The sequence below is a fragment of the Xenopus tropicalis genome, chromosome 3, assembly GCF_000004195.4.
Source record: "Xenopus tropicalis strain Nigerian chromosome 3, UCB_Xtro_10.0, whole genome shotgun sequence".
Classification (NCBI taxonomy): Eukaryota; Metazoa; Chordata; class Amphibia; order Anura; family Pipidae; genus Xenopus; species Xenopus tropicalis.
This window is the reverse complement of record NC_030679.2, coordinates 125,012,306-125,028,485: the sequence shown is the minus strand read 5'-3', so window position 1 is coordinate 125,028,485 and position 16,180 is coordinate 125,012,306. Positions and strand designations below refer to the sequence as shown.

General features: G+C 39.9%; 1 protein-coding gene across 1 annotated transcript; it reads left to right on the top strand.

Annotated features, from left to right (window-relative positions):
• Window positions 1-145: 145 nt before the first annotated feature.
• Window positions 146-5,200, top strand: adra2b (adrenoceptor alpha 2B). Its single transcript, XM_002932564.5, has one exon. It carries the CDS (start codon window positions 753-755, stop codon window positions 1,983-1,985), a length of 1,233 nt encoding a protein of 410 aa, XP_002932610.1. The 5' UTR covers window positions 146-752; the 3' UTR covers window positions 1,986-5,200.
• Window positions 5,201-16,180: the final 10,980 nt, after the last annotated feature.

Genomic DNA, 16,180 nt, shown 5'->3' with positions numbered 1-16,180 from the left:
AAATGTTTGGATAATGACTCCTTAAAAGGGAAGAAATTTTAATGATTCTTATAATGTAAACACTAGTAATTCATTACATAACTATAATTTTTTTTCTGCATTGCTACAATTCACACTTTTCCTCTATAATGAAAGGAAATCTGTTTACAGATATTAATAGGAATACAGAAGTATACTCACTGTAGTGCTAGAAATGACCACAGAAGTGCTTTATGCAGTGTAGCTTAAGTATTAATTGTGCTAATGGGGCTTTGCTGCCTGATTTTCTGTTAGAGCCTTGCTTTATAGGAACACAGACTGGCAGCTTTGGAGCTGAAGTTGGGGAAAATAAGGCTGCAAGTGGAAAGAGCAGGCAGCGTTTCTCTTCTCCCTCCCCCTGTGGGAAGGACACCGAGCAAGGCAGGGGCTGACGACATACAGTGAGGGTGGTAAAACAAAACATCCAGTCCTTTAAAAAGCTAAGCAAAGCTCAGTTTTCCCACCTCGGTTTGAGAAGCTGATGATCACAGCTAGTTTTTTTGAAAGAGAAACCAGTGAAGAAGATTTCATAAAGTCTGCATTACTTGTACGGATTTCATTCTCCATGCACAGTCTGCAGGATCAAACTTTCTTTGTGGAAAGCTGAACTTCGGTGGTGTCTAAAAGCAATTCTCATGGAGCCCTGTTGGCCGCGCTTCAAGTTTTTCTAGATCATTAATCCTGTGCTCCAGAAAAGGGTAAGCTGTGTTGGGTGTCCAGTAAATACCTCAACCATGGTTGCTCCCCTTTCATACTCCATCCAGGCTACAGCTGTCATAGCAGCCATCATCACCTTTCTTGTTCTCTTCACCATTTTTGGAAATGTGTTGGTCATCATTGCTGTGCTAACGAGCCGGTCTTTGAAAGCTCCTCAGAACTTATTTTTAGTCTCTCTGGCTGCGGCAGATATTTTAGTAGCCACTCTGATAATACCCTTCTCCTTGGCCAATGAGTTAATGGGATACTGGTATTTCGGCAAGACCTGGTGTGAGATGTATTTGGCCTTGGATGTTTTATTCTGCACCTCCTCCATTGTGCACCTATGTGCCATCAGTCTGGACAGGTACTGGTCAGTAAGCCAAGCTATAGAGTATAATTCCAAGAGGACTCCAAAAAGGATCAAATGCATCATACTCATTGTTTGGACACTTGCAGCCTTGATCTCTCTGCCACCATTAATTTATAAAGGTAAAAGCAAAGACCAAAATGCTAAACCTGAATGCAAATTGAATGAAGAACCCTGGTATATACTTTCTTCTAGCATCTGTTCCTTCTTTGCACCTTGCCTTATTATGATCCTGGTGTATCTAAGAATCTATCTCATTGCCAAACGCAGGAATAGAAAGAACAGTACAGACAAAAAACTTAAGAAAATGGCGCCTGGACTCTTCAGCCGTACGAATAAACATAGTTTGAACAGTTCACATACACAAACTCAATGTGGTATTATATCTTCACAGGAAAAAACAGGGTTAGCATTGGATGATCTCCACTGTGGTGTCCCAGTGTTGTCTTCAACACGTGAGGAACGCAATGGCCACTCAGAGTCGTTTGGTCTTCAGCCCCAAGGGGAGAACCTAAAACACACCAATGGTTGTGAGCCTGCAGTGATGGACACTGTTGCCACTGTCAAAGGTGTGATGCTGATGCCAAAAGGGGCTAAAGATTCTGATTTAAGTTCGGCCAAGAAGAAAAGTTACATTAACAGAGAAAAAAGATTCACCTTTGTACTGGCTGTGGTTATCGGGGTCTTCGTCTTGTGCTGGTTCCCATTCTTTTTCACCTACAGCCTTGGAGCCATCTGCACTGAGCTCTGTTACATTCCAGACAGTGTCTTTCAGTTTTTCTTCTGGATCGGATACTGTAATAGCTCCCTTAACCCTGTTATATACACCATTTTCAACCAGGACTTCAGAAAGGCTTTCCGAAGGATTCTGTGCAGCCACTGGTCACAGACAACATGGTGACCAGTAAGGAAGGGAGGGGGGTGGGGAATCCAGGACTTAATATTTATTAGACTTGGTTGACTTCTAAGAAATTTATGTGACAAACCATTCTTGTTGAATAGATAAAGTCTATCTAGCTTTGGGTAATAATCCATTAATGCCAAATTTTCATAGTGAAATTTAAAACTTCTCTTTTGTATTCGAGGATCATTTTGATTCCATTCCAGTTCCCTTCACCTTATTTTGCAGCTTCACATGATCATATATATTGTTATATATTTTTGGCTCCAACAAAACCAACCAACTCACTGTTGCTCTACATACATTTCCTAAGAAAGTATTTTTTCCAATGCAAATACTTTGTCAATGCTAAGGAGAATTAAACCAGCCCTTGCCTGAGCTTCAATTACATTTTTATATAATGTTGACTTTGGGGTGTCACACATTTGGCCTTTCAGTTGAATGTCAGCACCCTAATTGCTGCCATTGCTGTGGGTTGACCTCCCCTGGTGTAGCGTATCTGCACAGACAGAAGCCACCAATTTCATGGATTGTTCCCTCATATGGCAAGGGTGTGTGTGTGGGGGAATGTAAAAAGGGGACATTTGTTAAATGCATTTCTTCATGCTCAGATTCCAAAGAGTAAAATCAAAAGTGTGTTTGCTTGTTTATGAAGAATAGAAAAATCAAGTAATTACTGTAACACAGGGAAGTTAAAAAAAAACAGCACTCGTTTTCTTGTTGTGTATTCCAGATCTAAATGGAAATGTTACAAAGCGAGGCTTTAATGTTGCTAATGGTTTGCCTTTCTGCGATTGCTTTTAATGTGCACAGCTGGAACACTGCTAAAGGAAAGTTTCCAAGGCATTCACGAGAAAATGGAAGGTTGTTTTTTTTTGTTAATTTTTTTTTTTTTGTCTAAACAGAGCTGTTTATTTCTCAGCAATTGCGACGCGGGCGATCGATTTAGGGTTTGTGCATGTGGGCAGCTGAAAATCCTACTGAAACGCACTTAGTTGCATATTAAAATGTTTAATGGGTTCAGTATGTGTCTGGGACTTGTACCCACACCTGAGCTTAGACTGGCAGGGATATGGACTTTGATCAAATTCAGGGAAAACATATATTGTGTATGTCCATTAAAACATGGACATTTTTTAATGAATTTATATTAGAAAGTTGCTTAGAATTATGTTTACTTTCATGATGCAAAAAGAACAGTTTTTGGGTGGAAGACGCTTATAAAACTTTACAACTTAGACCTGTTCGTGCCCCTGTCCTGCCTGCCTTCCTGCTGATACGTGACAGGGTGGTCAGTGGGGTTTGTTATTGTGTCTTTATGGAGATATAAAGAAAACAGATAAATGTTAGACAGAAAAATGGGTCTGCATTCAATGTTCTGCCACGTCTGAAGAGCAAGAGGGATGAACCCCCTACAATCGGCAACTGGTGTGTAATTAGCTTAACACTTACAGAATATAGAAATCAAAGTAAGCAGGGACATCTTTAATTTGTGACAGGACCTTTAAATTAGAACAAAAACGCCTTGTCTATCTTGCTCCGCTATCCCACTCCCCCTACCAACATCTGCTGCTCTGTGTATGGATGCCATGACTGGTGCCCGCATTGGCACTTCCACTAAGTTCTTAACTCAGTCCGTGCAGAGCAGATTCAGTTTACCACTGGCAAAGCTCTGTGATGCTGTAAAGATGGCTGCCAATAAATTTGGGAAACGGTAGCCCAGAAAGCTCTGAATTACGGGTAGACCATCTGCCACACAGTCCATTTTAAGTGTAAAGTATGGTGATCCAAACTATAGTACCCCTTACCTGGAAAGCCTTAGGTCCCAAGCATTCCAGACAATATATGCCATGTATTTGTCACTTGCGATAAATCTGCACTACTGTGGGTGACAAAACATCCCTAGTAGGGATACATATGTATCACTTTGGCTTTCCAAAGTAGACTGAGGTTGCCTCACAGAAAACTTTGGGCTACTTGAGAAACCTGAAGCAGCTTATATGATTTCTATTATTGCCAGTGACAGGGTGATTCTGGTCCCTGTGTCACCCCAACACTGCCTCTCCTGTCCTTAACTTTTTATCATTGCTGTGCTTCATTGCTAATGCAGGGAGTGTAATTATGCTCTCTGCACTAGACAAGATAAAATTCTGATTTTGAAATCTGCTTTTTGGTGCAAAAGTTAGCATAAGTGGCTTTGCCTTTCCTGGTAACCTGGGAGCTGCTGCCTGAAGCAAGATTCTCAACTTACCTCATGGCATTATCACCTCTGGATGGCGGGAAAGCTTTTTTTAAGATTAGACTCTTGAGTCATCACCCTTTAAACATAAGCTTGCCCAGTGATCCCTAACCAGTGGCTCGTGAGCAGCTCCCACTGGCCTCAAATTAGGTGCCCATTTTAAAATCTCTGCCTTGGAGACAAGTTTTGGAGGCATAGAGACTACCAAATAGCCAATCACTGTCCTTAGTTGGCATCCCCAGTGTTTGCATGTCTGTGTGGCTCCCCAACACTTTTGATATCTGAGTGTGGTTGGGTACCCCTAAACTTGCCTATGCCATCTTCTTACTGGCTTTTATGATGTTTAATGCGGGCTCCAAAACTAAGGGGGCACCAGACTTGCCATTATGTATCCAGATAAACAGTGTCGGACTGAGATGCCAGGGGCCCACCAGAACACCTTGGACCATAGGCCCACTCTCTAAACTATTATTCCTCCTCTCCGCCCTCAACCTCTATTCTGCTAGTCACTTTTCTCTATCCTTCCATCTCTTTTTCCCATACAGAAATAAGGAATGACCATGCAATTGGCCAAATAGTTAGAAGCAAGAGGGCCCACTGACACCTGGGCCTGACTGGAGTTTTCCTGGTTGGCCAGTCCGACACTGCATATAAACACTGTACTTAAGCCACACAAGGGTTTGCGGAGGCTGACTTTTAAAATATATAGTCGATTGCTGTCCTACAAAATGACAGGTTGTTCAAATAACTGCTATTTATTTCTGTAAGGTGTTTATAAGGCCAGAAGCATTATAAATCATAGTGGAAGATGCCAAGGAATACGCAACATACAGCCCTCCAGCTGCCGGGATCTACAAATCCCACCTCTTATTGTAATGAATGATGTAACATGCAGTGAACCTATGAAGAGTGTAAATCTGACATCCCTTTGCTAATGTAACTTGATTCATGTATAAACAGTGTCATTATATTGTTATTCATGCTCCTGCTTTAATTATTATTTGATAAAAGAGACTCTGTTTGCAGATAAAAGAACCATCATGATTACACTCTTGTACAAGGGAAGAGCTGCCCCTTGTTGGTCTCCTGTCACTTGTACTCTATAGTCATAATTCTAATCCCTGGCTGCGGATTTATTAGTGTGCTTTCTTAAGAATCGCCCTCTGTACGGGGTAAAGTGACACACTGTCCTAAAACATTGAATAAAACAGAGTTACAGCTAAACCCTGCCAGTAACCAGTAGAAAATGACTCCCTGCCAGTAATGCAAGCTGCTTTATAAGTCGACATACATTTGTTTTTGGATTCAAGGTGCACACTACTTAGTTCATGTGGGATAGAAGCTAGACACAGGCTAATACAAATTTGGATGAAATGTCAAGAATAAAAATTGTCACTGTCAGTTGAGTTTTAGAGTTACTTGACAGTAACAGCAAAAAATGTATATATTTCAAAGAAATTAAACTATAATGTACTGCTGCCCTGCACTGGTAAAAGTTTTGTGTTTGCTTCAGAAACATTACTAGAGTTTATATAAACCCTGGTGTGTAGCCCCGGGGGCAGCCATTCAAAAGAAGAAAAGGCACAGGTTATATAGCAGCTAACAGATAAACCCTGTAGAATACAATGGTGTCTTATCTGTTATCTGCTATGTAACCTGTGCCTTTTCTCCTTTTTTCCAGCTTGAATGGCTGCCCCCATGGCTACACAGCAGCTTATTTATATAAACTATAGTAGTGTTCCTGAAGCAAACACCCCAGTTTTACCAGTGCAGAGCAACAGTACATTATATTTCAATTACTTTAAAACACTCTCATTTTTTGGTGTTACTGTTCCTTTAAGGGTTTGGATTCGGTTTTGCTGAATCCAGGTAAAATTCATTGCATCCCTGATGAAACCATTGCTAGTTTAGCCATTTAGCCATAGGGCTAACATTATGTAGACGAGCAAACAAGTGGTCACTTCCACATCCCACTCTATGTGGCCATCATGCTAATCTTCCAGGAGTTATCTAGAACAGCAAATAGTCATTCTCCCCAAACCTCCAGCAAATGGCCTTCAGGCTAAGCCCACCTCGCTACAAAATTGGCCCTGGCATTTCAAGTACACAGAGGCCCAAACAGCCCCCCCCCCCAGCCCAATAAATAGTGACTGTCTATGGCATCTTACAGCAGCCCCTCTGGCATTTGCCAGAACCCACAGATTGCCAGTTCGGCCTAGTGGGACAAGAGCCACAGTTTGTCTGATTAAAATGAGATGGGTTGTCAAATCTGGGGAATGCTTAGTTCAAAAGGGTTTGCAATAAGGGTCTCAGCCACTAGGGGAGCACTATCTATGGCTAATCTACATACAACACTGATACATGTAATGCAGTATGTTTTGTACACAATATCAACCAGACCTGTTGTTTTAGCAAGTAGAACGAGTATTACAAAACAAAAAGGGTTATATTTCTACCTTAACACTTCTGCATGGCTAGGAAGTGGTTAAAAAGGTCCCACTCTCAGTGAGCCGTGCAGTGTACTATTTGGCAGTTCTTAATGCTTTTGGCCTGATCCGCTAGGTCAGAGGAACATGGCTGGTTTCCAGCAGAGAGCATGGGAAACGTTCTCTGTTTCCTGACAAATGGCACGAAGGAAGCGCTACATGTCATATGCTATGAAGGATGAGGAGACCACCTCACTTCGAAGAAAGGCGAGACTGCGAAAAGTGTTAACTATTAGAAATGTTTCACTCTCTAGACCAGGGATTGTTGGACATTTTCATGTGTGACCTCCCCCCTGGAGGTCCGTCCTTTGGTCATGGCCTTCCTTAGCTAATAATAAGGTAACAGAGACAAATATTCAGCCACAGTTCCTAGAATAGCTTGGGCTGCAGAATGTTTTCACCCCACACCTCACCCTAAAGGACCTTAAAGTTTGCCTTTCAGATGGATATTAGAATATAATAGTTCTAGACCTTGTCTGTCAGTGTTGTACTTTCCCACATTCAAGACACCTCTTTTAAAGATAATAAATTAATGGACACAAGTATGAATGGCAAATATCTCACAGTTCTACATTAAATGGGGGGTCATTTACAATTACTCCCAATTGTAACCTGATGGCAACCAATCAGAGCTGCATAAGGTTTAAAATAAGCAAGATTCTAATTGGTGAAATGCTGGTTGTTTTATTATTTCACCTAAACTGATAGGGTATATGCTACAATATCCCATGTCAGGTAAGTGAATGCTTTTCCCTATTCCTGGCTGGTCCAGTGCAAAAATATGCTAAAAATCACACTATAGAAAGAAAGTCTGATACAAATTTACAGAGCTTTTAAAATGTGTAAGGTTTTTCCAGACTGAATTCTACATTATGCATTGACAGCTTCCCAGACACAGAGCAGTATATTAATCAGCAATGTGTTCTGACCTGTTAGGCAAAAGCACCATTACTGTGGTTGGTGTCCTGGTCTCTACTCAAGAGTTACATTAACACTATCATGCCCGCTGCATAATTAGCTACATCAGGCTGAAAGCCTCCAGGTCTGAGTACAACAGAGACATATGTGGAGAAAAAAAACGCAGAAAGGCTTGCATTCCCATGACTGCAAAGAATACCAATTACGATATTACTGGCAAACCATGTTTATTTGTCCACAGGCAATACATGTGTTCAAACAGATAGGGCTCTGAGCCATAATGAACCCAGAGAGCATGTAAATATAGAAAGAATGCCAGGTAAGCTGCAAGGAGAGTTATAGAGAGTAGCTCAGGCATCAGCATCTACTGATGTGTATCTCCAACAGCCAGTGGCTTTAATGCTAATGATACATGGGAGGATTCTCAGCCCTATTGCCTGATGAGGTTTTCATAACCTTATACACAGTGTAAAAATTATTAAAAATGCCCTCTGCTGCTTCCCATTGTTCTCAGGCACGAAGGGCAACATGTAAGAGAATCAATCCTGGATGCCAGAAGCCCATAAAGTTGTTGGCAGTTGAACAAAGAGAAGAACCTGTTTTGATGGCAACTGCAATATTCTGGGGACATTCCCCAACTTAGGTTCAGCAAGGCTTCACCATGACTTTGGTCTTAAAGGAGAATGAATAAGTAAGCAATAGATAGTTTATATCATATTAGTGACCTATTAATGAATCTTACTAAACAGGAATATATATATCAGTAAATATTGCCCTTTTACATCATTTCCCTGAGCTGCCATTTAGTGATGGGCTGGGTGCTCCCTCAGAGATCAGCTGACAGGAAATAATGCAGCTCTAACTGGAACAGGAAGTCGTTTGGAAGCAAAAGAACTTTCCCCATTAATTGGCCGATGTACACCATGAATTGTGCAATGCCAAGGGGTGGCCCTTAGTACTTTAAATTTTCTATTTAGGATAGATAGGATTTACCCAATAGCACATTCTACTAAAAAAGTATATTTTTATGAAAATGGTTTATTTAGATGAAGCAGGGTTTTTCCATATGAGCTTGTTTATGCAATATATTCTTATAGAGACCTACATTATTGGAAGGTATAGTTTTCCTTTAAAGCCACTCTTGCCCTGTGGACCATGAACAACTAGATGCCCTTCTGCCAGTTCTGAAACAGGGAACTTGAGGTTAAAGATCAGAGGGGTAATGGCAAGAATTTAGCTTTGCTTCAACGCATCCGGTTCACGAAATTAAAAGAAGTCAGCCTTAGTGTTCGTATTTACAGCCAATCAGTTATGATCTTGTTAATTTCTGTGGTACTCCGTTTCCCAGCACATGCTGTTACCAATCAGATGCATAATTAAATGTTTCCCAGAAGAGAGACTGTACACTGAATAATGCAGTATGTTCATCTGAGCTCCATATGCATGAAACGCATTGCTCAATGTATAATCATAGCAATAGCTGATTGTATGTAAACATTACGTAAAGTACAGGCAATTGTGTGCATTGCAGGGATGTCTATATAACATAATATATTAGGCTAATGTATTCCGGCAGCTTTCTGTAGTATCCAGTGGGTTATTCCTTCCACAGTACCAATACTGTGGAATACTTCCGCACAATCTATTTGATATACGGGCATGGGATCCCTTATCCAGAAGCCCATTATCCAGAAAGTTCCAAATTACGAAAAGACTCCATTATAAGCAAATGATTCTAATTTTTCTCTGTATTAATAAAACAGTACCTTGTACTTGATCCCAACTAAGATATAATTAATCCTTATTGGGGGCAGAACAGCCCTATTGGGTTTATTTAATGGTTAAATGATTCCCTTTTCTCTGTAATAATAAAACAGTACCTGTACTTGATCCCAACTAAGATATAATTAATCCTTATTGGGGGCAGAACAGCCCTATTGGGTTTATTTAATGGTTAAATGATTCCCTTTTCTCTGTAATAATAAAACAGTACCTGTACTTGATCCCAACTAAGATATAATTAATCCTTATAGGGGCAGAACAGCCCTATTGGGTTTATTTAATGGTTAAATGATTCCCTTTTCTCTGTAATAATAAAACAGTACCTGTACTTGATCCCAACTAAGATATAATTAATCCTTATAGGGGCAGAACAATCCTTTTGGGTTTATTCCATATTTAAAAGATTTTTAGCAGACTTAAGTTATGGAGATCCAAATAACAGAAAGATCCCTTATCCGGAAAACCCCAGGTCCCGAGCATTCAGGATAACATGTCCCATAACTGTACTTAGCTATTTATCAGCCCCAATTATACACTATATGGCCAAAAGTAGTAGAACACCTCCCAATCCAACATCTGATTCATAAACAAAGTATAGTAACAGTGTATAATAAGGATCCTTGGTCCCCGTGCTGCTATAACATTCTTGGTTCTTCTGGGAATGTTTTTCACTAGATGCTGGAACATTATTGGTAGGATTTGCAGCAACAAGTGCATTAATCCTGGCTTGCAATCTGGGTTTCAATTAATCCTGCAAGTCTTTAGTCAGGTTAAGGTCTGGAATCTGTGCAAGCCATTCCATTGCCACCTTAGAAAGCCAGCTTATGGACCTTGCCAATGGCGTAACTAAAGGTCAGTGCCATCCAATTCCTGTGGTACCGAGGGCTGAATTATTTCTGGCCAATGTGATGTTGGGCCAATAATGGAAGCCAGTTTTGACCACTCCCTTTTTTAAACTAAAAACCACTTCAAGCTGCACCGATGTTATCATTAGAGCTTTTAAGACCGTACCCACATTAATGGTCTAGCACACCAAAAAAACAAATGGTTGGTGATCACTGTAGGGATAGTGTTTCACCTTTCACTTATATGTGAGAGAAGTTTATTATGTCATATCAAGAAAAAACATTAAAGGAGACATATCCTATAAAAATGATGAATGTACTAGTGAATTATACTCCTCTAGATATAGAAGGATTGTGCTTAAAAAAGTTGTGTTTGGGACTTATTTATTGAGAAATTCCACCAAAACCCCACTAGCCCCGCCCATCTGTTCCACTTCCTGCTGGCTGAATTCTCTGGATGAGCTGGGGAGCCGGCGGCTCTCAGTACACTGCACTGTAGGATAGGAACCAATCAGCAGCTAGGCTGACCTGATAGGGAACTGAAGCCTGTCTGTGCTTGTGTGAGTGCAGGGCTGTGATTGGCTCTCCCCCTCCTACTGTGCTTCTGGCAGGGACTGTTAGGACATTCCCACCCTTCATTTCAAACTCGGACAGAGAACTGATAGGATCTATAGGGAGCTCCAATAAAGGGGCCATTGTTACAGATAGGATTAATGTTTAGCCCAAAGTGAAAAAAGCACCATATATTATTCATTATTGCCTACAAAATTAGAGTATTTTCCATTTATCCAATATGTCTCCTTTAAAACCATATGCCTCCTTCTCCCCTGAGGGTAGCACAGCAACCCCCATTACATAATTAAACACCTTAGGGACCCCCTAACAACATTTTCCAAATGCTAACAAATTCCCAGAAAAAAACCCCCTCCAGATTCACTTCCCACAGGCCACACACTGGCCTGAATTGGTTACTGGTTTATAATCCAATCACACACATGACAATCCTAAATGTGTCTTTTACTATACTCTATGACCATTAACACAACATTGACTGGTCAATGTGAAGCTAACAGGTCACCACATGGGAGTCATTAGCCATCAGTCATGGGACTGAGCACAGGAAAATAAGAGAGATGACAGTACCTTGTGGTGACATTGCACAATGCCAAATACCTCTGCCAAGTACCTCTGACTGGTACTGAGTGGAGCACTGTGGCCGGTGCCACTTCAGTTTGTGAGCTGGGGGAGGAGGGATCATGTGTGCGTTAGACTCTCGCACACAAGCACTGCAAATCCTCATGGCCTGGGAAATTGTTTACATTGAACTGACTTTACCAGCTGTTGCTCTGAATTATATTATTAGAGTGACTGCAGGCAGTCAACACGGCAAGCTCCAAGATAAGAGCTTTGACCTGCCTTATTATACACCTGCTCCTCTGCTGACATGATACATTACGTGTGTACTTTGTTTCTGGAACATGTTAAATATGGCAAACCAAATAATTACATCTTTATCTTATGTTCCTTTTCATGCAAACAGTTACCAATGAAAAGTACAATGTTATATGATAGTCATTGCCCGTCATTATCTTGGCTAAATATTCAGCTTTATAGCAAAGACCTTTATCCTACACATTCTCACATATCATTGTGTCCCACTCAGATAAACCGTTCAATATCACACAGGTTTATTTTTTTTATTTTGTTCTGAGGATTTTAACTATTCTATAACACACACTGAATTTATTCTATACCACCCATTCTATACAACTCATTCTACCCATTCAGTTCTGAGTCTTTTCAGTCCTGCTCATTCTTTCCATACTGCTCAGCAGATTCTATCCATTTAATCCAACATAATTGCATCCCATTGCATCCCACACATTTTTACCATTCTATTTTACTTTATAGAGAGATTTTTTTACTAGTGATGGTTGAAAATTTTCGCCTTGTTTCGCCATGAGAAAAACACCCATAGACTCCAATGAATTGTTAAAAAAAAAAAAAGTCCATCATACTGGTAACTGTCCATTATACTGGAACAAACTGTTATTCTATTCCATGGATTCTGACCATTCTGTCCTGCATATTCTCAGCCTACTATCTATAAGCTTTCTGAAAAATGTCACACCAAAAATGCACTCCTTATCATAATATTCAAAGAAAGAAAATCTAGACCACCTGTACTCATGTAAACTGATGCCAAATGTTGATAGGATACTGCTTCCATATTCATTGCTTGGCCTTTTAGTGTGAATACACATCAATATGAGCATCACAGAAAACTCTAGCACATTGAAAGTTGGGTTGTGGGTCCAGGTTGGACACAAGCCTGCCTGACCAGACCCATGCCGGACTTTACTTCAAAGTCCGGCATACATTTTGGCTGATTTCACATAGAACACCACAAAAAAACAAAACCAAATTATCCCCCAAACCTTTCAACAAGGTTTTCCCATTTAATGCCCAGTCAGTGTAACAGTATGTGCCAAATTCAACTCAATGAAATATAACCTATCTTTTACTTAAATTCCACATTTCCTCCTAGACTTCTGTTAGCTAGATTATGTGATCACTTTAACTCCTTACACTGAATGTGGCCCTTTGTCAAGCGTCTCCATCGTATATAATTCCTTTCCTTGCACACTATGTCAAGCCCCTATGGGTGTATCAGGTATATCCTCTCTTTCTTTCTATACACATTCTAATTCAAATTTTTATATACTGTCTTCCTACAGATCCTTTACAGTTGTAAAACTTCTGTTACAGTAATGTGCTTTATGTGTTTATATTAACATATACACTATTCCTTGAAAGCACCTTATATGTTACCTGACTGTACACTGTATTTTCAGTTTTGATTCCAACCAGGGTAGAGTACGATTTCCCTGGGCATCTAGGACTAGAGGGACTCTTGGGAAATAAAAACAGATATCTGTACAAAGGGCATGTTATATTGCATAATATTTCAGTATACACATCAAGGATGTCCCTCCAGCCATTGTACTGCTACTCCAGCATCATTCTGACATCTGAAGAATCTATGTAATTCCCCCCCGCCTCTCAGATGGGGCCCAGCCCTCCCGGCATTGAAGGGGTCCCCCTCTTCTGTACCTCCCTATTTGTCTGCATTCAACCTTTTGTATTATTTTGGTTTCTTTCACAATCTTCGCATTGTCTGTAAATCCTGGGTTTCCCTACTGCATTTGATCCTCGGAATATTCATTAATGCAATTGGAACAGTCACTGGTCAAACCAAATTTGATTTGGACTGTGGAGCAGAGCGGAGATATGAAGGTAATCAGACTCTTCCATCCAGGCGATTGGATTTGGTGTTAATGAATTGCCCCACAAGCTGCCTGCAGTCCTGGGCTGCCCTACTCTTAAGATCTGAAGATGCCCCAGGCCCCACGGGGCTAATAACATTACACAAGCTTGACAGGGGATCTGTGGGGCAGCAGACAGCGATTTGCAAAGAGACACCTAAGTAAACACAGCATATATAGAACTCTGAGCAGGCGTTTAACTAGCTTATGACAATTTGCTATTATTTGCTACATGAGTCACAAAGATGCCGTCAGATTAAAAGCAAAGAGACAATAAATGCTTTTATGTAGTTACTGTATATTTTATACGGGTATAGGATCTATTATCCAGAATGTTTGAGACCTTGCTTTTACAGAAAACTTTTTTTTCCTGTCATTTGGGTCTCCATACCTTAAGTACAAGGCACTGTTTTATTATTACACAGAAAAAGGAAATCATTTCTAAAACTAAAGTTACTTGCTTAAAATGGATTCTATGGAAGCTGGTCTTCAGTAGTTTTCAGCTTTCTGGACAACAGGTTTCTGGATAAGGGATCCCATACCTGTATACATTTTTTGCTCACATAAACAAGATACAAAACAATATTAGTTATCATAGATATTTAGATTCTAAAGCTGTAGGACCCATTATCCAGAAACCTTTTATTTTAAGTTCAAACTTATTCAGGTTAACTTTTAGTATGTAAAAGGAGAAGGAAAGGTAAAAACTAAGTAAGCTTTATCAGAAAGGTCTATGTAAATACAGCCATAAGCACTCACTGATACACTGCACTCTGTCAAAAGAAACACATGATTTTCTTCCTTCCTTGTTTCCTTTATTCCTGTGCCAGAGTCTGCGCAGCTCTCTCCCTCTCCTGCTCCCCCCCTAAGGAATGTGTGGTCTGAGTCAATCAGCAGGAAGCTTCCTCATGGTCTTACTGCACATGTACAGGGGTCTTGGTGCAGGAGTAAGGCATTATGGGAATTTTCTTTACAGAGCTCAGCGTTATTTTCCTATGAGGCTTCTGATCATCTGAACGGGAGAAATATGGGGAGACACTTAAGGGCACTATTGAACTGAAGGTATGCCTGCAGCTTGAGATTAACTCTTTATTAGCCTTTCTTTCTCCTTTAAAGAATGGCCTATCCTTAGCAACTTTCCAACTAGCCCTAATTTTTTGTTATATTTTTTGAATGATTTGTCTTCTCCTTCTTACTCAAGCTTTCGAATGGGGGTCACTGACCACAGCATCCAAATACAACTGCTCTGTGAGGCAACAATTTTATTGTTACCATTTATTACTTATCTTTCTATTTATCCCTTCCTCTATTCATAATCCAGTCTCTCTTTCAAACCACTGCCTGGTTGCTAGGTTAAATTGGACCCTAGCAACTAGATAGCTCCTGAAATACCAAACTAGAGAGCTGCTAAACAAAAACCTAAATAAATCAAAAATTGAAATAATAAAAACAAAGACCACTTACGAACTGTCTCAGAATAGCACACTCTACATTATACTAAAAGTTTTTCAAAGGTGAACTACTTCTTTAAAGTTTCAATTATTTTTTAGTAGATAAAGTATGTTTATCCAATATTACGGAAATTATCTAGAAAACTCTAGGTCCCAAGCATTATGGATTACAGGACCCATACCTGTGTATACATCCCTAATCTGGCTTGCCCACATCACTATACGTTGACGGATGGTGGAAGTGGCAGTTTAGCCACTGCTGTTGTAATCACTGTATGAGTATGAGATTTATTAGGCAGTTTGTGCCCTGGGGTTGTTCCATTAAGACGATTCATAATGTGGAGCTTTGTGCCGTTTCAATAGAAGTCTAGAAGAAGGTCAACATTTGCAGTGCAAAACACATGTTATTAGTACTCTAGAGGCCCATAGGGTTAATAGTGCCTATGGCATTAAGGGTTTTTTTTACCTGAAAGTTAACATTTTGTAAGATGTAGACATTGATATTATAAGACAATTTGCAATTGCTTTTTGTTTTTTTTTATTATTTGTGGTTTTTTGTTTTAGCTTTAGCTTTCTGTTCAGCAGCTCTCCAATTTGGAATTTCAGCAGCAATCTGGTTGCTAGGGTCTTGTATACCTGAGAGACTGGAATATGGCTTGAACAGAAAGATGAGGAATAAAAAGTAACAATAATAATGAAATTGTAAGCAATAGGGTTAGCCACTAGGGTTAGTGACCCCCATTTAAAGTTGGAAAGATGTTGGAAGAGAAACGCAAATAATTAAAAAACTATAACAAATAATGAAGACCAACTGCAAAGATGCTAGAAATAGGACATTCTATATCATATTAAAATGTAAAAAAAAATACCCTACATTTTCCATTCCCTTAGTTACTAGGCTGAAGCCACTGTATCTAGTTTCACTAATCTACATATCTATGTTAATGGACCATAGGTTTGTGACCACTTAGAATACCCAACTCTAAGCAACTTTTCAGTTGGTTTTCATTTTTTATAGTTTTTTATTTTTTATAGTATGATTTATTCGTCTTCTTCTTCGGACTCTTACCAGCTTTCAAATAGGGGTCACTGACCCCGGCAGCCAACAAACTATTGCTCTGTGAGACTACAATTTTATAGTTATTGTT

Bases quoted from the DNA above. Each gene is read 5' to 3' on its own strand.
- adra2b (XM_002932564.5), top strand. From the start codon at position 753: ATGGTTGCTCCCCTTTCATACTCCATCCAGGCTACAGCTGTCATAGCA.